This window comes from Xenopus tropicalis, chromosome 4 (assembly GCF_000004195.4).
Source record: "Xenopus tropicalis strain Nigerian chromosome 4, UCB_Xtro_10.0, whole genome shotgun sequence".
NCBI lineage: Eukaryota > Metazoa > Chordata > Amphibia > Anura > Pipidae > Xenopus > Xenopus tropicalis.
In genome coordinates, this window is record NC_030680.2 from 16388226 (window position 1) to 16408932 (window position 20707).

Here is a 20707-nt window from a genome sequence, read left to right on the forward strand (position 1 = left end):
CAACCCCAAACATTTAAGCTTCTGCACTCCACTCTACTTGCTTCTCTATTCCCCTTGTAACCCAACCCAGTTACCCCAAGCTTCTGAACTCCACTCTACTTGCTCCTCTATTCCCCTTGTAACCCAACCCAGTTCCCCCAAGCTTCTGAACTTCACTCTACTTGCTTCTCTATTTCCCTTGTAACCCAACCCAGTTCCCCAAGCTTCTGAACTCCACTCTACTTGCTTCTCTATTCCCCTTGTAACCCAACCCAGTTCCCCCAAGCTTCTGAACTCCACTCTACTTGCTTCTCTATTCCCCTTGTAACCCAACCCAGTTCCCCCAAGCTTCTGAACTTCACTCTACTTGCTTCTCTATTCCCCTTGTAACCCAACCCAGTTCCCCCAAGCTTCTGAACTCCACTCTACTTGCTTCTCTATTCCCCTTGTAACCCAACCCAGTTCCCCCAAGCTTCTGAACTCCACTCTACTTGCTTCTCTATTCCCCTTGTAACCCAACCCAGTTCCCCCAAGCTTCTGAACTTCACTCTACTTGCTTCTCTATTCCCCTTGTAACCCAACCCAGTTCCCCCAAGCTTCTGAACTCCTGTTCAATATAATTTTTTGTCTCCCTTTAAAATCCACAGCTTTCTGCTCTCCACTTTTCTTTGGACATTTGTTTTTTTTCCCTCTTGTAGCAGAGTTCATTCTCTCAAGCTTCTGGACTCTACTTTCAACATTTGCTGCTCTTCTTCCCCCCTTGTAACCCAACCCCAATCTCTTGAGCTTCTGAACTCTTCTCTGCATTAAATATTTCCTTCTTTTCTCCGTTAATAACACAGCTTCATTCTATCAACCTTCTGAACTCTACTCTGATTTCAATACTTGCTTCTCATATCATAAGCCAACCTCATTCTCTAGCAGTGATCCCCAACCAGTGGCTCAGGGCAACATGTTGCTCCCCAACCTCTTGGATGTTGCTCTCAGTGCCCCCAAACCAGGTAGTTATTTTTGAATTCCTGACTTGGGGGCAAGTTTTGGTTGAGTAAAAACAAGATTTCCTACCAAATAAAGCCCCCTGTAAGCTGATAGGGTGCATAGAGGCTGCCTAATAGCCAATCACAGCCCTTATTTGGCTCCTCCATGAACTTTTTATGGTGCTTGTGTTGCTCTCCAAGTCTTTTTACATTTGATTGTGGGAATGGAAAGTTTGGGGTCCCCTGCTCTAGAGCTTCTGCACCCCAGTCTGCTTTTTACATTTATGTTCTCTTCTCCCCTTGTAATTCCATTCTATTCACTTGAGCTTCTACACTCCACGCCACTTTGGGTACTTATTTCCCCCCTTACAACTCAACCCCATTCCCTTTAGCTCCTGCTCTGTGCTATGCTTTCTACATTTGATGCCCTTCTCACTCATAACACAATTTCTTGACTGTAGATTCTACAATCCCTGATCGTCAATATTATACCCCTTTATGAGCAGGAACCTATAAAGGACAAGTAAACCTTTAAAAATAAGATTATGTAGAATAGGAATTTTATAAATAGCTGAAATAGGAAACTGACACGGGTTGAGGAGTATTTCTATATTTTGGGTAATAAACTGCAGACTCCAGGTGGCTGATTCGACCGATATCCTGACAATTATTACCACAAAGGGTAAGGAGGGCAGAGAAGCGGAGATGTTCAGGGTGTCGACTTTAAGTCTCTGCTCTGTGATTGGTTCCCATAAGACTAAAGAGCCTCTTTGAACTTCTTTTTCCCATGTTGGCTATGGGAAAGCATCCCTCTCGGTCACATTTTAGACAGCAGCCTCAGTTGATGATAACAACTTGTTATGGAAACAAACACCATGTAACATGTAGACCTTCAACTCTTGGACTACAGAAACATTAGGCTCCATTAATGTGCTTTACCTAGCCTGCAAGGTGCATATGTTTCCCAGCATGCCATACAGTTAACTCAGGTTGCCTGGGAGATGCCCCTTCCAAGCCACACACACAAAAAGTACAGTAGGCAGCAAATAGTAATTTATGGGCCAGGGGAAAAGCATTAACAGCCCAAGAGCCCCCTCTGATCTTGAGCCCTGTTGGACAACCAAGTGTCTGCCAGCAGTTGACTCATAGTTGGTGCATATTTCCCCTGGAAGGTCTCTTCATGCTTTTCTAATAACACACGGCACACAAACACCATGCAAATGCAGTCACTATTGTTTGGGGTGTGTGAGGATGGCTTGGATTGTTCAGTCTAAAATATTTTCCATTAAAGGAGAAAGTAAGGTAGAATCACTGGGGAAGGGGGGTACAAGTTGTTCATCAATTACCTCCTACCTTGGGTTGGCATGCCTCTTCTTATAAAAAAATGTTCTGGCTTGGGGACTTGTTGTGAGGGGGGGGACTAATTGTGAGCTCCATGGCAGAGTGGAGTCCCAGGCACCCCCTGTTCCTATTGATGTTGGGAACATGCACAGGTTTTGGCCACAAAATTTCTGTAGTGTATATGAACTTGCCCCGGGGCAACACAGGAGATGCCTTAGCACTAGCAAGTAAAGGTGCCAGGCACCATAAGGTCATTTAGGGTCTCAATGGGGTGTGCGAGGCCTGCTGGGCTGCTACCTCAGGGTCCCCCGTCACCTGATCTACCACCACCAGCTCCTCCCACTACGTGCAGCTTATACTTACTTTTGCCGCATTCAGGGGAGGCGGCCAGTGGGGGATCGCTGGGTGAGTGTTGGCGGGGATTGAATGTGGGTTGATGGGGCCCACTGGGATTTTCCCTGGCACCCACCAGGGATCCTACTTTTCCTTCTCCTTTATTATATAAAGGATGAGGGAAACATGGGTGTCCTTAATGGGGGCTACTAATAGGGGCAGATGCCGCTACCAGTTTTAGACTAAAGTCAGGGCCACTGGATCATTGAGGTTTATGAATAAAGTGGCCTCACTGGAGCAATAAGGTTTAAAAAAAAAAAAAGACGACTCCCAGGGCACAAGAACCAATGGAAATTTGTTTTACTGAATATTTATAGAAAAATAAAAGTAAATGTAAAATCCTCCTTATACACAGAGTACATTAACCTTTCATAACTTCCATTTATATCCCTAATTTCCTTCTTTTTCAACTATATACACTATGTTACATCAGTTTCATTTAACCATCTTTTGGGGTGACAATTTCTCTCTCACTCAAATAAAAAATATTTGGAATAGGGATATTTAGGGAATAGGGAATTGGGATATTTAAATACTTGTGGCTAAGGCAGAACGCAGGCGTACTGGGCGGGGCATTACTTGGTGCTCCTGTAGCCTCTTGGGAGAAAAAAAAGATGCTATGGAATTGTCTGTTGCCTTGGTAACGATATGGGGGGGAATAAAAGTCAGCGCCCCCATAGTGATGCCATGTATGTGAGGGTAGGAAGATGAGACAAATGAAGATGCAGAGTTATTTGAGAAACACTGAGGATTATGGGAATGGATGCCGGATGCCATCAAACCAGTCTGCCCACCTGCTCCACTTTGTCGTTCTCTTTGGTGGAGCTCGCGCTCGTCACTTTAAAATCAGCGCAGCCCCTTTGGGTACCGTTTGTAGCGTCCACCGGGCACACGTAGTCTGTTGTCTCGTCGAATTTCTTTTTCCGCAGCTGCCCGAAGTTGGATAAGCTGATTTTCTTGGGCTGAAATGGAAGCAACATTTTCAGCACAATAATGGCTGATTATATTCTCATTATAGAGCTTCGGTGTAGTTATTTTATGGGCGTTTATTATATGGGGGTCTTCTGAGATGCAACAGTACTATGGTTCAGAGTCATGAAGGGTCTATGAGTAACTTAGTAAGTTGGGTTGAAAAAAGACATATGTCCATCACGTTCAACCATAATGCCTATACCTAACCTGCCTAACTACTAGTTGATCCAGAGGAAGGCAAAAAAACCCCATCTGAAGCCTCTCTAATTTGCCACAGAGGGGAAAAAATTCCTTCCTGACTCCAAGATGGCAATCGGACCAGTCCTGAGTCCGCTCTGACTGACTGCAGCCTCCTTTTAGTAAAACAACTGACTTAACTCTGTAATTATGGGGAATCGCACTAGAGTTTTATTGGCCAAATCACTCAATAGGTGGTCCCCACACACTCATAATCATAACAACCTGAAGGAAGAGGCTATCAAACTTTTTAGTTCAGGCTCCCTTGAATGTCCAAACTTTGTAATTTAACCCCTAAATTTTCTTACGATGTATATAAGTTGGGCACATCTCGCTCACCCCCAACTACACCATTTGTACTGCATATATCCCCTCTGTTCGCCAGGAACATCACATTTTCCTAAAACAAATAGCAACTTTCAACCAGCAGCCACTTTCCCTCTCACACATCTTCAGTGACATTTACATCAACAAACAGCACATATGTGCTGTAAAGTTCATGCAATATAGAATGCAGGCTTACACGGGCAGAACTTACTTTGACAAAAGGCCCTGCTTGGACTGAGCACTGTAATGGTTAAACTGAGCTCAGGAGAGGAAGTTAGGAGAAAACACATGTTTCTCCAGCAGAGTGCACAGCTAGAACAGACTTTTTATGGTAACCAGCAATGCCAACTCTTCATTGGCTGCTAGACTGGAGGGTGAGTTTGGTAACCTGAGTTGAGGAGAACTGAGCATGCTCAGTAAGCCAAGAGCCAAAGTCAGTACCTAAGGGAGGGGGCCAAGTGGATTATAGGAGGAGAAGGAATCCCAAGTGATTAAGGGGATGCCAGGCCAGCCCCTGCTACTCAATAGATTTAATCACAAGCCCCTGATAAAAATTATGACCATGAATATGAATTTTATTTGCTGAAACTTGGGGTTGACACTTGGCTGGTACTTTACAAATCTAGTCTGTTAAATGCCAGCTAAGACAGGGGGCAGTGAGATTAATTAATGGGCAATGTACCTGCTAGCATATGTAGTCTTACCCATCCCTCAACCACTCCAAGTCCAGTTACGTTCTGTATGTCCAATTCCCTCTCCCACAACAAACTGCTTCTACTCATTTGCCCTGTCCAAGCCACTGATCTGCCTCCCACCCTCCCACTAATTGTTACCAGGAAGTTTGGCACCCCCTAGCTGAAACAAAAAGGGCCTGCCAATCAATTAGACAAGGTATCAGTCCATAGCTGTACAGAAGACATGGGCGGTAATGAAACTTTGCTGACAATATACATATAATTAACCTACCCGGACTTTGGCAGTGGTAGACAGAGGCGAGAAGCTTGTGGAATCCATAATCTCTCTCTTTTCTTGTTGGGCTTCTGGGCCAATTAACAAATTGAAGTTGGTTGCCAAGTGTCTTCTTAATAAGGTCTTTTGGGTTGGAATGTTTAAAAGCATGGCCAAGGTGTCGGAGTTGAAACGAGGTTCCAGTATCTGAAACAATGCAATCCCAAAATTATGCAGGCGTCCCGACCTTAGTGAACTTGGTTGTAGCACACTGTACATTGAAATATAATCACACAGGCACCAGCACAGCCAACAAAATTAGCATGGATTTTTAACAATGGTATAAGCAACAGCACTGGGCAAGTTCACTTCAGCTTTGGTAGCCTAGTGGCAATATAGTGGCATCATCTTTCCATGCTGTTCTGTATAGGTCCAGGTTCAAGTTATTCTAACAAGGGTGCTGGGTAGGACCGGTCCTTAGGCAAACTCCCAGTGGGCCCAGGTGCCAATTGGCTCTCCTGCTCCCCCAACCATGCCTATACCATGGCCTTTCCCCATTCCGGTGATATAGATGGAAGGATACACGAGTGTATGTTATGGGAATAAAGAAAGGATTGAAAATACATTGGGGGTCGATAGGGGGTCTATGGTTTCCTGGTGGGCCCTAGTCTGCACCAGAAATATTTTTAGTTAGAAAGAGCCTGGCTGGCTGAATGAAGAAGAACCGGACACCTCTTTGTTGCCTTGGCCCTCAGTGGTCCCTGATACTATGGAAATAACAATATACAACAAAGGCTTGATTCATCCATCCAGGGTTCAGGGTAAAAGATGTTATCTACCAAGGGACTCCACTTGCAGTCCCATTTTCCTAAATCATTGTCAAATAACTATTTTTCTTACAATAAGGCCGCCATGGACACCACTGCCGCGGAGGTTGGGCGCATACTCTGCCAAATCCACAGATCTCAGCCACTCCATGACCCTGTGATTGGACCACTGAACCACTTCCGATGGAGAGATGTTGTTCTGAAAGGCAGAAACCCCAGACATTGGCATTTCTATCTAGGCACTAAAACGGATTTGAAGAAAGACGGTAACCTACCTCATCTGCCGGTCGGCGGCGCAAGCAGTGCGCATTGAACTTGTTGGCGTGCAAGACGTGGATGGCACATTTAATACTGAGGTGGTGCAGCTGGCTGGTGACTTTAAGAAACAGGAGGTCGTTCTGGAGATAGAAATAAAATAAATATACAGATCAGGTCATTCACTGGTAACCACCAGTTCCTGACATCCGAGGGGGGCTGAATGAGACCGTGGACTCCCTGTAGACTTTGTTTCTCAGGCTGCTGTTTGTTTATAATTAAGGAGGTGGTCCCTACATACAAGTCCGACCCAAAGATTTGTGCTCCCAGTGTGTGAAGGAACGTGGGAGAGTTTGTTTGGAGGGGCACTTTGCAGTTAGGAATGGCCCCCCCGGGTATTAGAAGAGGGAAAGAAAAAGCAATGTTGTGACTCCATCAATCAATGCTAATTGGACATTTCTCCTCGCCTCTCTTGATCCACCAGTTTCCTTCACTACCTTTACCTGCCTAGAGGAGGAAAATTACATTTCCTTGAGCCTTAATCATTAATATCACTCAGATTCTATGGAGCAGTCACTAAATATTGGTTTATCATTTATTTAACCAACATCTAGGCCATAAAATCACCCCAAATTTCATGCTAACTGACCTTTAAACAAGGATTTTAGGTGTATCTAATGCAGCATGTATGCCCTCCCCATATGTCCCCGTAACTGCCATTTAGGCTAAGCCTCAGCCCAACCAGTGCCATTGCCCTAGCCTCTCCCTCCCCAGGCAGCCACACAGTTTTGGGACCACTGGTTTAAGGAAACTCTAAAGAGAGGGACTCGGTAGGTATATCAGAGGGAGATGACACTTCCATGCTCACTAACTTCATTCACTGGAGTCCCAAAACTTTCCTTGAGACTGCAATTAAAGGGGAACTCTGACTTCTAAACCAACATTTGTTAAAGAGACCCACACAACACAGAAATCCCTAATATACCCACTATATGCTGTATATCACTTTATTTTGTTCCTTCAAAAACTATGAATAAATACCATTTTGATATGCTGAAATCCAGCTGCAAAACAGTTCTTCTCTTTCCGCATCATTTGAAATCCTGGCAGGGGAGGAGGGACTAAAACACTGATGTTACAAATTGTAACAACCTCTCTACTGCTTACAGACAGCATGCAGGAACTACATAACCCACAATGCATTGCACTGGGATGTTCCTTTCCTTATTGACATCACGTGTGCAGGGAATTGTGGGATTGGGAGGATGCAGGCTGAAGGCAGGCTGGGGACAGGCAACTACTGTTACATTTATTTGAGTCACAAAGTAGTCAGCCGGATCAGCAGGGGAACAGGGGGCGGGGCTTAGGGAACTGTTCCAAACCCTATTATTACATTAAACATCATGAAAAAGCTGCATATCTTTCATTAATGTATATATAAGAGAAGACTTAATGTAATGTACATTGGGAAAGTGCTCAGAAGAGTAATCTGGGTAATTTTACATTTGTTTCGAGGCTTTACATTTCCTTTAAATGGGAAATGTGACCTGCCTTATATATTTTTTTAAGCCGGTGACCAAGCATTCTCACTGTTTCTTTCACACGTCTCCTCTCAGTTGCACCATCTCTATTTTGAGTGTGCTAAGCCCTCCCTTCCTCTTGGCCAGGAAACACAGCTTAGCCAGCCGGGCTGAGGCCCCTATTCCCTGGGACAGGCAAGCTGATAATATGTGTGTTCTGATGGGCTCTATTACCAGCTGTAGGTGGAAATCACTAAACGCTATTGTAGATGTTTCATTGAAAGTGACAAACCTGTTCCCAGTATTCAAAACCCATTGAAAAAAAAAAAAAACATTAAAGGGGAAGTTTACCTTACAAGCAACCCTGTGGTTGTTGGTGAACGTATTGTTTCAACAATACTAGAAGGTCTATGCTGCTGCCATCTTGTCCCCCCCGTTCCTACCTACATGGGCTGCTCCATGGAGCAGCACAACTCAGCTAAATACACACAAAGCCCCCGTCTCACTTACCACAGTTAAGAATTGCAGCATTTTCCCATCAACCCTTGAGTCGTGGAACTGATCTTTGTACTGGGGTAACCCAATGTCGTCGAGCCACCCTGCCGATAAACAGAGTTTACTCATCAACTCAATCTCTATTTCTCTAGAAACGATACAAAAACCATTCCAATAATAACCAATATTGTGCTTACGTGTCACCCATATATGGTCCAGCTGCCCCGATTTCTCCTCCTTTTTGCTGTTTATAGCATTTATCGCCATCTGAAGTTTCTTTCGATGTAACGGGTGCTTTATTCCTAATTCCTAAGTAAATAAAGAGATAATCACCTTAATAACGAACATGTCACAGTTAGCACCATGGCTGCCTGCAGGTTACAGAAAAGCAACATTTTGGCTACACCTCCAGTCCATATAAGCCACCAGGGCCACCGTTAGTAATCATGGTGCCCCATATTAGGTTAGCAGAGCCCATTTATTAGTCTACTGGACACCTGGGCCCTGCCAACAAGTAAAATGGGGGCTCAATGCAAAAGAAATGCTCCATGTATCCACAACTACATACCTGACTTGTTTTGGCCACTTCCCAATTAGCCTAGATCTGGCCCATGATTAACCAAGTCATGCCCACTCCCAAACAAGCCCCACCCCTTTTACAGCTTTTTCACCTCGGGTTTCCCCTCTGCCCCTGGTAAAGTACCCCTTGTACTCCCCAATGGCAGCCCTGTAGGGCCCATATTAGTTTTGGGTTGGAAAGACTGACTCTCCTTTGCCTAGAGTGTCTCTAACAGAGGCCCGGGCAGGAACTAAGGGTAGGTAGGAGGGACACATGATTTGGGCCAAATTGTAGGGGAGTAAGTGGAGGGCGGTGGAAGGAGCAAGAAGTAGGGGGCCATGGGGCTTGAGATGTGAGGGACCATGTGGACCAACCACTGGGGGTAGGGAGCACAGTGGTGTGTTTGGGGGGCAGGCCAAGTAGTATTAGCTTGGGTACCAATAGTGCTTGGCCTGGCTCTGTAGAGGCTCAGAAAACAGGAGCTGTGAGAGTGGCGGGGGCTTTCAGAATAAATTTCCCTAGGGATCCACACTAGTTTTGATAATACAAATCCCACAAAAAGAGTTATATTGATAGGATTCATCATTATTTTTAACCCCAGAATAAAGTGTTCCCTAATTAAAGAAAATGTCATCCTAAGCAACTTTACAACATACATTAATGGAAATGTCTCATTGGTTTTAATGTTTAATTTGTAAATGTAATTGCTCTTTGTTTTACTCCTTCTGCACTGCTGGTTATGACTCATGAAACATATAAAAATATTCAGCTCCCTTCCAGCCAAGCTCCCCTGTTTACAAGTCAGAACCAGCAGTGCAGAGGGACAGGCAGACGCTGCAATGTTTCCTGGCGCCATGTTAAGGTTAAACTGCTCACCTTTTCCAAAGCTTGTGGCGTGGCCATTAACAAGGTGTGGCCGGAGCTGATCCACTGCCGGGCAAAGATGATGTATTGCCCCAGGCCCAGGTCTTCTAACCAGTTGCAAACTTGTTCATTGCTCCACTGAGCAAAAGGAGCATTGCAGTCACTGAGGGCAGAAGATTGAACACAGATATATATATTTATTTACCAGGGTAACAGTGACAAGTGGAACATATGAAGATGGTTTCGGTTTCCCAAAAGCACATAAATATTATGAATAGAAATAGAGAATGTTACTGCTGTACATGTAGGAACATCTCTAACAGACCACATCACAACAGGCCGCTCCAGGCAGAATCCCATGTTTTGTTCATTCAGTGATTATCCATGTGGTCGACTTAAAAGCTTCAGCCCCAAGCAGTACCATTAGCACAGGATGTGGGGCCGGGAAACATATGGGAGTTATTTAGCAGCTTCCCATCATAATACAGATAGGGGCAAAAGGCATAGTGGCTTAGAGCTGTCTCCATACTATGTATTGTATTGCTAATGTGGCTGCTGGGCTCAGGGCAAGGCATAGGGGCCCCATTATATAAATACAGTTGTACTGTGAAACTAAGGGCCCAACAACAACCAAACAAGCAGAATTTGGGCACAGACATCTACATCCACAGTCCCTTCCCAGAGGCTATTATCCCCCCACTGCTACTATAGGCACCATCTCTCCCTACTATACCTGCTATCCCACAGCCCCAGTCCCTTCCCAGAGGCTATTATCCCCCCACTGCTACTATAGGCACCATCTCTCCCTACTATACCTGCTATCCCACAGCCCCAGTCCCTTCCCAGAGGCTATTATCCCCCCACTGCTACTATAGGCACCATCTCTCCCTACTATACCTGCTATCCCACAGCCCCAGTCCCTTCCCAGAGGCTATTATCCCCCCACTGCTACTATAGGCACCATCTCTCCCTACTATACCTGCTATCCCACAGCCCCAGTCCCTTCCCAGAGGCTATTATCCCCCCACTGCTACTATAGGCACCATCTCTCCCTACTATACCTGCTATCCCACAGCCCCAGTCCCTTCCCAGAGGCTATTATCCTCCCACTGCTACTATAGGCACCATCTCTCCCTACTATACCTGCTATCCCACAGCCCCAGTCCCTTCCCAGAGGCTATTATCCCCCCACTGCTACTATAGGCACCATCTCTCCCTACTATACCTGCTATCCCACAGCCACAGTCCCTTGTCATACCTGTTTTTAATACGGTTATCCTTTGTTCGGGAAAGCCTTGGTCCAGCAGTTGCCCTCAAGCCTCCTCTCTTAAATTCAGACAGCGCAGCTCCATCCATGCTGAAATTTCCAGAAGGAGTTCTCCTAATTCTGCAGATGGAAACAAAACAAGACTTGTGAACAAAATGTCCATGGTAGGAGGATGCCTTAAGAAGCTATAATAGTGATAATTAGATAATATAGAATATTGATTCTATAGCTGATAACACCCATAGGATTGGTTGCTAGGGGTTAATGGGGCTTTAGTATACTCGACAAACTATTGGATCTTATAGTGTATAGCACCTATAGATCTGGTTCAATCTTTGCAAGTAGTGCCACCTAGTGGTGGTAAAGAGTATTGTGTTTTGGGTTTGCTCCTCGCTTGCATCGAGATGGTAATGAAATGACAGTGGAACAAAAACAATCATGAAACTTACCTTCCCCAAAACTTTTTGATGCCTTTAGGGCTTTTCTTTGATTCGGGAGACAGAGGGGATTGTGGCCCTGAATCAGTCCCAGACGAGAGGGAAAGATCATTTGAAGTAAATGTGATATCCAGATTGTGCTCCTTTTCGCCTGCAAGGAATAATAAACAGCTGCTCAGAATAGAATCCACCATTAATATTCTGCTTTTAGCCACAGAATCCACTGGCTGCTATTGGGGCACCAGTGGAAGGGAATATTATATATATATATATATATATACATACATACATACATACATACAGGTATGGGATCCATTATACAGAAACCACATTATCCAGAAAGATCCGAATTATGGAAAGCCTGTCTCCCATAGACTCCATTTTAATCAAATAATTCTGATTTTTAAAATGGATTTCCTTTTTCTCTGCAATAATAAAACAGTACCTGTACTTGATCCCAACTAAGATATAATTACCCCTTATTGGGGGCAGAACAGCCCTATTGGGTTTATTTAATGGTTAAATGATTCCCTTTTCTCTGTAATAATAAAACAGTACCTGTACTTGATCCCAACTAAGATATAATTACCCCTTATTGGGGGCAGAACAGCCCTATTGGGTTTATTTAATGGTTAAATGATTCCCTTTTCTCTGTAATAATAAAACAGTACCTGTACTTGATCCCAACTAAGATATAATTACCCCTTATTGGGGGCAGAACAGCCCTATTGGGTTTATTTCATGGTTAAATGATTCCCTTTTCTCTGTAATAATAAAACAGTACCTGTACTTGATCCCAACTAAGATATAATTACCCCTTATTGGGGGGCAGAACAGCCCTATTGGGTTTATTTAATGGTTAAATGATTCCCTTTTCTCTGTAATAATAAAACAGTACCTGTACTTGATCCCAACTAAGATATAATTACCCCTTATTGGGGCAGAACAGCCCTATTGGGTTTATTTAATGGTTAAATGATTCCCTTTTCTCTGTAATAATAAAACAGTACCTGTACTTGATCCCAACTAAGATATAATTACCCCTTATTGGGGCAGAACAGTCCTATTCGGTTGATTTAATGGTTAAATGATTCCCTTTTCTCTGTAATAATAAAACAGTACCTGTATTTGATCCCAACTAAGATAGAATTACCCCTTATTGGATGCAAAACAATCCTACTGGCTTTAATTAATGTTTTATTGATTATTTATTTTTAGTCTTAAGATACAGAGATCCAAACTACGGAAAGACCCCTTATCCAGAATACCCTTGGTCCCAAGCATTCTGGATAACGGTTCCTATACCTGTATATATAAGTACATACATACATACATACTTTTAGTAACTTTTAGTATGTTACAGAATGGCCAGCAATTAGCAACTTTTCAACTGGTCTTCATTTTTTATTGTTTTTGAATTCATTTTCTGATTCTTTCCAGCTTTCAAATGGGGATCAAAAACTATTACTCTGTGAAGCTACAATTTTATTGCTATTGTTACTTTTTATCACTTTTTTTTCTATTCAGACCCTCTCCTATTCATATTCCAGTTTCTTATTCAAACCACTGCCTGGTTGCTAGGGAAATTTTGACCCTAGCCACCATATAGCTGCTAAATTTCCAAATTGGAGAGTTGCTAAATAATTTACAAAAACACAAATAATGAAAAATGAAGACCAATTGCAAATTGTTTCAGAATAGCACTCTTTATAACATACTGCAATGTATTTGTAAACAACCCCTTTAAGTCCCTTAATCATATTTTAAAATACTGTGTTACACCCTATTTCTGTTGAGGAGATGAGAGCAGAGCAGGCAGTAACCCTTCCCACACTTTCCCCTTATATCTATCCCATCAATCAACCTTTACCAATTCCTAGAATAAAAGCAGAGCAGACTGTAACCTTCCAACACTTTGCCTGTGTGTATTATGCACCAGTCTGTCTCTAACCCACATCCTTACTTTATCTCTGAACCCCCCCATTAACCATTTGTACCCAGGAAATACCATTTGCTGCCACAAAGGCAGATTAGGAAGAAGTATGCATTGTAATGCCAAGTCATATAATTAACAATCAATGGATCAAATAATCTTGGCTGTGTAATTGTTTATACCCCAACAATTCATTCCCTTGAGGGGGGATATCTAATGGTTTGTACCCCTCCTGAGGAGCTACAAACTGATACAGATAGACTCCCCCATCGGATACAGATCCCCTGCTCAGCATTATAAAGCGTGACCCATGTTAGTGTTAATACTGCGGGTACAGTACCTATGACCGGGGCACTGATACTTCTGGTGATATCTTCAACCAATCCCACAAGAGGAAAAGAAGAAAGGAAGAAGAAAGTGAGATTTCAGGAAAGGAGGAGCCAAGCAAACACAAAGCTGGAAGCTCAAATCAAATAGCAGTGCAGAAAAGTGGAAAAAGAAAAAAATGCCCAGATTTTATATTGCTTCAGTTTTCTGGATTATACTGGTTGCTAGGCCAACTTACCCTAGCAACAATGCCCTTTCATAAGAAACCAGAAGCACAAAGCCAGATTGCTGAGTGAGATTTTAATTTTCAAGCAACATGGAAGAGAAATATTTTTCTTTAAAAAAGTGACCAACTGCAGAGCTGCTTAGATTTTTGTTCCACCTGCAAATTCATTTAAAAGGGACAATAAAGCCTGGATAATACCCTTGGCCCCACTTTACCCCCACCCCAAAGCTAAAAATCTAAATGTAATTGGACTCTCATGCAGCCAGTCACTTGGCCAGATTCTGTCTGCTCAGTCTGCAAGCAGCCAATCAGAGCTGCAGGCATTCCCAAAGTGTCCAATAATATCCAGGCAATAACGAGCAATTAATATGACTAAATTAGATTTCCTCCTTTAATATTCCATCATTATTTACATTATTTACTGATTGGCAGCTGTATGCCCACGTGACTGACCCCCATGTAACTTACAGGAGTCGTGAATCCCATTGGTTGCACTGGAGACATGAAGGAGATTTTGGGAGGGTGGATTCCTGTGGGGGTCATGAGCTCCGTTCTGATTGGGCCGAGGAAGCTTTCCTGGCAGGGTCTGGTACCGGTGATCTTCTATGTGAGCTTTACTCTGGCACAAAGTATATTTGCAAAGGGTTAATGCCATGCAATGCCATATATCTTCATTCTACCCCTTATGATGGCGCCTATGCCCACCACGTGCCCAGTTATTCGTCAGCTCCCTTATTTATATGGTGATTACTTTATTCGTAGGGGCACCTTTAACCTGTGCTTAGCCAAACCTTAGTTTCTGGGGTGTAGTCCCCCTATAACAGACAGTAACATACTAGGTATACCTCATTTCCATCTATTCCTCTCTATTTACATGCGTTTTGCAGTTCCTTCTGTATTACTATTTACATTCCTTATTTTCACTACTTCTATCACAAATGTGTTAACAGGAGCGCCCCCTGCTGTTCTTTCCTGGCGGCTGTCAGATAGAACAGAAAAGCTTAAGTTACTGATACTGGAAGCATCTCCTGATGCAGTGTCGGACTGGGACCTCAGGGGCCCACCAGAAACCTTAGACCATGGGCCCACTCTCCAAACTATTTTTCCTGCTTTCCTTGCCCAACCTCTTTATTATTATTATTCTCCTAGTCTCTTTTATTTCCATGCTAGCATCTATTCTTCCATCTATTTCTCCTCTTTGTTCCCATTCAGAAATAGGGAATGACCATGAAATGGTCAGGAGAAGGAGGGCCCACCGGGAGTTTTCCTGGTATCCTGGTGGGCCAGTCCGACATTGTCCTGATGCTTCTCTGCTCAGTCCTATCACTTTAAATCTAGGGAGCGTAGCTCAGCTACGGTAAACGGAACAGCAGCAGACAACCCCAATTATGCAGAAAAAAACAGGTTCCGACCCAAAATGCCACTGCACGTTTGCCTTCTGCTAAATGCCGTACACATATATGAAACAGACTGTAGGAAGTAGTGCAGTTATTATACCTCGGGTGTTAGAACAGGATCAGTGACTTCCACATCAACATGCTATGGAGGTGAGAGAGAAAAACATGACAAGGACAATGCTGTTAGTATTGGGTGCATACACAGACTGCTGATTGGTTAATATGAACGTGGCTCCATTCGGTGCCAGAGAAGCCTGTAAGGCACTTCTGTACATTACTGGTACCTGTAGCGGCACTCATTCTAGCAACTCATTCCTCTGTCCCCATCAGACTTCTATAGCCCGGAGCTGATTGGCCCTCCCTTCTGCACTTAATGATTTAAAATCTGGCCCTGCATTCCCTCTCACCAGCCCCCCCCAGAAGAGAGGCAGCCTATGGGGAGCTATATAGGCACCCATGAAGCTACAACCAGTGGCGTATTTATATTTAAGGCACCCAAATGCTGCCTCCCTAAAGCTGAAGCCCTAGGTTCAGGCCCTTGGGTGCCTATATAATTAAAAAAAAATGTATATAAAACAAAATACCCCAGCCACTGCCAATGGGGCGTGAGGGTATATGGGACAAGTGCAGATCAGAAGTGATGTGTACGTGACGTCACTTGGGGGCTCATTTATGTCCGGTGCCTAGGGTGCCCTCAGATGCCCATACACACAGCACTGGCTCTAGTGATGTGTGGATCAGCAGAAAGTCAACTTGTGCCCGACCCTAACCTGCCCGTTCCCAAATCAAAGTACTGTCCTTATTTATATACTTCTGCCTTCTCCTCTCTGATGTCGCTGGAGGGGGCAGGTGTGAGTATTAGGCGTATAATAGGCATATAAATAGGGAGTATTATGTATACTGTCAATGCGCCAACTGGCATCTCAAATGGGGTAGGGCCAAAGGTAAGTTCTCCCACCACCTGGTGTGAAATCACTGCACTGGCCCGAACCCACTGCCCACCTAATACTAACTGGCACACCTGACCCAGGGGCTGGTACAAAAGCCCTTTTGGAGCCAGGAAGGCAAATTGTATATAGGGTTTTTGCCTTCCTCTGGATCAACTAAATGCCAGAGAGGATTCACTTGGAAAGAAAGTTGAACCTTATCTATCTATATGTAACAGTATAAAAGATGGCTGCTGGTGCCAGGGTCCCAGGCTCCATGCCCAAAACTAAAGCCTGTTGACTACACTAAGAAATAAAATGTAAAGCAAAATCCTGTATATTGAAGCCTGGAGGAGGAGGGTTGAATTGCTATAGCGATTAGAATAAATGTCATAATTAAAAGGACATATTAAACGCATGCTGACCTGATGCATATATACACACACATATATTAATACCATAACCCACAACATATAAAGGAGTAGGCAATGCAGACTAAACAACAATACATAAACACTGAGCACAATCAGGCCATTGGATGTGTAGCTGCCCATCCTTTGGCCCCAGTGAGGGGTGTAATGATTGGGCAGGAATATATTACAGGAATATGGCCCCACACACGGATGGGCAGTGATTGGTGTATCTGCAGTTTGTGAGCTATATTTATGGAATAGAAGTGGGTAAGTGCTACGGCTGTGGGGTCAGGGGACAACTACCCACAGTGGGTGGCGCCATACTTCTCTATGGAATTCTAGCTGCTTGGGGGCCAGTAGTCTCAAAGGAATCACTGCACCCATTTTTGCCCTTGGCTTATTTACCTTTTCCGCACACTGTAAATCTTCCAGACTGGAACAAAGCTTTCTGGGTATAATTCTATAGCACCAAGAACAAAGCACAAATGTTTAAAACATTTAAAATGAGTAGAAAAATGTTGCTGCAAATATACAAGTTTTACAGTACAGCAGGGCTAGTAACCCATAGCAACCAATGAAAGTTTGCTTTGAAACAAGTGACTGCTATTGCTGATTGGTTACTAGGGGTACTTAGACCTGGTGCAAATTTTGTACCTTCTATTACATGAGATCTAGAGCCCACGTGCCAATGAGTTGGGGCTCTAATATGCGGTACGGAGTTGTTTTGGCTGAGTAGCTCTTACCTGTTTTTATATTCAGGGGTTTCCTCCCAGGAAGCCGGGCAGGGCTCAGCCGGACTCGTACTGCCAGGGAATCAATTAACCACAGATTACTATTAAGGGGTATTTGTGTTCTAACTCTCCCACTTTACTAAGCTAATGTATTCATACCTCCCATCTGAGCTCCTAATAACACAGTACACACTCAGCCACGCCCCCAAGTTAGCTCTGACCACACCCATATATGACCCAATACATTCAGATCTGCCAGTAACTCCACCCCCTAACCAGTGTCACTATCAGTATAGTAGTACAGGTATAGGACCCGTTATCCAGAATGCTCGGGACCAAGGGTATAAGGGGTCTTTCCGTAATTTGGATCTCCATACCTTAAGCCTACTAAAGAATCAATAAAACAGTAATTAAACCCTATGGGATTGTATTGCATTGCAAGGATTATTTATATCCTATTTGGGATCGATTACAAGGTTCTGTTTTATTGCTACGGAGAAAAAGGAAATCCGTTTAAAAAAATTAAATTATTTGATTAAATTGGAGTCTATGGGAGACAGGCTTTCCGTAATTCGGAGCTTTCTGGATAAAGGGTTTCCGGATAAGGGATCCCATACCTGTATAGTAGAAAGTAAAGCAATAATCTTTATTCCTTACCTGGTTTGCAGATTATTTGGTGCAGGCAAAGTGGATGTAATTGGGGGTGGGTCTCCTTGGCACGGCTATTAAAAATAATGGAATGAATGTATTCATATTTATACTATAAATAAACCAAATGAGCCCCAACAGTTCTCAAACATGGCATATAGAGAGGTACCCGGAGTCAGAGTATTCAGTAATTATGGGTTTGATGGTGGAGTAGTGTTGAACCTCCTTCTGCCCCACCACCAACTCCATCTGCAACATCCCCACCCCTCCCCTGAATTTCTCTGCCCCACCCCTTGATATTACAGTCCCACCCCCAGCATTGGTGGCAGAACTTACCTCTGGTTTAGGTAACTCGTTAGTCTGGTTATCGACTGGATTTAGTTTCCTTAAAGTGGCCTCAACTTCTTCCTCGCTGCTTAGAGACAGCATTCGCTCAGAGGAGGCTGCAAAGAAACACAGCTTGGGTTAGCGTGCCAATAGCCAATGAGTGTAGGTAGTGGGTACGCTGGTCCCTCTATGGCTCTGCTACACTGCCCCCTACTAAAACATGTTGAGTTATAGCAGGAAAGATTATTTTAGGCAACTGGGCAGAACTGGCATTAAAGGATAAGTACACTTTTAAAATAAGTTGGTGTAAAATTGATAACCATTCTATTTAACCCTTAATATCTTGGAATTGAAATAAAGTACTGTTAATAGGAATGCATTTTGTTACAACAGCTCCCCCTGCTGGTCACTTAACTAGTCAAGGAAGTTGTCAGGAGAAAGAAAGAGGGCTGATCTGATTCTTCTGGGTAGGAAAGATGTGAGAAAAGGTATCTGAGGTTTCTAATGTTTCCCTAACCAGAAGAGCATCAGATCAGCCCTCTTTCTCCTGACTACGTCATGTTTGGAAAGTGACCAGCAGGTGGCGCTGTTGTAAGAAAATCCATTCATATTAACAGTACCTTTAACCCTTAATATCTTGGAATAAAAAAAAAAATAATGAATGTAAATTGGAAAAGTCCTTAGAATAGCCCTGATCAATTTTACATACATTTGTTTTAACAGTTTACTTGTCCTTTAAAGCAATCGCTCAGTGCCCTCTGTAATACCATGGGAGCTTTATATCACCGACATGAATCAGTAGCAGTATCATTCATTTTTGCAAAGGAGGAAGCATATAGCAGCCTTATGTTCTCTAATAAACAGCAGTACAGTCCCAGATACTAAATACAGAATAATATTTACGCGCTGCCATGGTCCTAAGTAAAACCGTGTCACCTGGAGCAGGGCATGCTGCCCATGCCGGGCGTTAGGGCTGTACTCGCTAAACCCAGAGGTGTTTATTTATTTTATAAATAACTGCTGAGGATTTGCTTATAATGATCCAGGCTATTTCCGTAAAGCTACTGGGGAACAGGAAATATATGTATATTTTTGAAACACTCAGTTAGGGTTATTAGTGGCTGCTGCAGACTGAGTCGGTAGGCTGCCCAGTGTTTAGGGCCCTGGCCAATATATCTGGTTAAAAAATGAGCTTCATATCTATTGGTCAGGTTATAAGATCGCAAAGGACAAGGATCAAGTTCATGTGTTGGCCCTGGGGCCTAACAATTAGAGAATCCCAACTGGGCAATTGGTTGGCCAATTGCCTCCACTTGTTTAGTGACCCCACCAGAAGAAGCAGCCATATTTTGCCTCCCTGCTTTCCCATTTTTATGAACACCTTATGTTCTGATGCTCACCCAATGGGTGCTTAAGCACAGGTAGGGTGCTAATGAGATGCCAACATGCACAGATCACAAACCCAATACTACACTTATAAGCCAATAACATTAGACAAATGGGTCATTGGGTTCACCCGTTTGTGCCATAGTTCTAAGGACATGATACTCATATGGGCCCTGTCCTTGGTGCTGGGTATGACATCACTGGGTAGTATCATCTGTAGATCTATATAATACTGTATGTGCTGGGGGGGGGGATAAAAATCCATTACCATGAGCTGCCATCACAAAACTCTTCACTCGTCGGTATTGGCTGAGCAGCAGTGTGAGTTCCTCAATTCGATGGTCCTGAAACCAGAAAGTCACAATCACTAAGCTGTTTCCTTCCCCTTTGTGCCCCCAATCACAAACAGCACAGGCAAAAATATCCCGTTTCCATCTTATTGCGATTAAAGGAGAACTCCGGCTTCCGAACCAAAATTAGTTAAAGAGCCCCACAACCCAAAAACCCCTAATATACCTATCACTGTAATCTGTTTATTATCAATAAATACCATTTTTATATGCTGAAATCCAAAACAGTTCTTCTCTTTTTGCATCATTTGAAATCCTGGCAGGGGAGGAGGGACTAAAACCTTGATGTTACAAATTGTGACAACTTCCCCACAGCTTACAGACAGCATGCAGGAACTACATAACCCACAATGCATTGCACTGTGGGTTATGTAGTTCCTTATTGACATCACGTGTGCAACTGTTACATTTTATATGAGTCACAAAGTAGTCAGCCAGATCAGCAGGGGAACAGGGGGCGGGGCTTAGGGAATTGTTCCAAACCTTATTATTGTATTAAAAAATGACAACAAAGCTGCATCTTTAACTGATATATATTTCAAAGTTGCTTGAAATTATGCTTTCTTTTCAAACATCTTAAGTTGTGTTTGGGTGGAGTTCCCCTTTAAAGTAGAAATGTTTTGGTTGATTCTAGCGCAGTTGGTT

General features: G+C 43.4%; 1 protein-coding gene across 13 annotated transcripts in view; it reads right to left on the reverse strand.

The window, feature by feature from the left end:
• ppfibp2 (PTPRF interacting protein, binding protein 2 (liprin beta 2)) overlaps nt 1-20707 on the reverse strand; it is an 87221-nt gene that overhangs the window by 2234 nt on the left and 64280 nt on the right. For 11 of the 13 annotated variants that reach the window (XM_031900505.1, XM_031900504.1, XM_031900506.1 and 8 more), the window contains 17 exons: nt 19981-20056; nt 18336-18442; nt 18009-18073; nt 17364-17423; nt 17026-17080; nt 15382-15423; nt 14353-14503; nt 13672-13704; nt 11411-11549; nt 10953-11081; nt 9707-9857; nt 8469-8580; nt 8287-8375; nt 6277-6399; nt 6075-6200; nt 5193-5381; nt 3485-3652 (listed from right to left, as the gene is read on the reverse strand). In XM_031900505.1, coding sequence (XP_031756365.1) covers nt 3485-3652; nt 5193-5381; nt 6075-6200; nt 6277-6399; nt 8287-8375; nt 8469-8580; nt 9707-9857; nt 10953-11081; nt 11411-11549; nt 13672-13704; nt 14353-14503; nt 15382-15423; nt 17026-17080; nt 17364-17423; nt 18009-18073; nt 18336-18442; nt 19981-20056 — 1815 coding nt within the window. The remainder of the gene's footprint in view (nt 1-3484; nt 3653-5192; nt 5382-6074; nt 6201-6276; nt 6400-8286; nt 8376-8468; nt 8581-9706; nt 9858-10952; nt 11082-11410; nt 11550-13671; nt 13705-14352; nt 14504-15381; nt 15424-17025; nt 17081-17363; nt 17424-18008; nt 18074-18335; nt 18443-19980; nt 20057-20707) is intronic. The other 2 variants (XM_031900507.1, XM_012962176.3) reach the window with 2 other exon arrangements.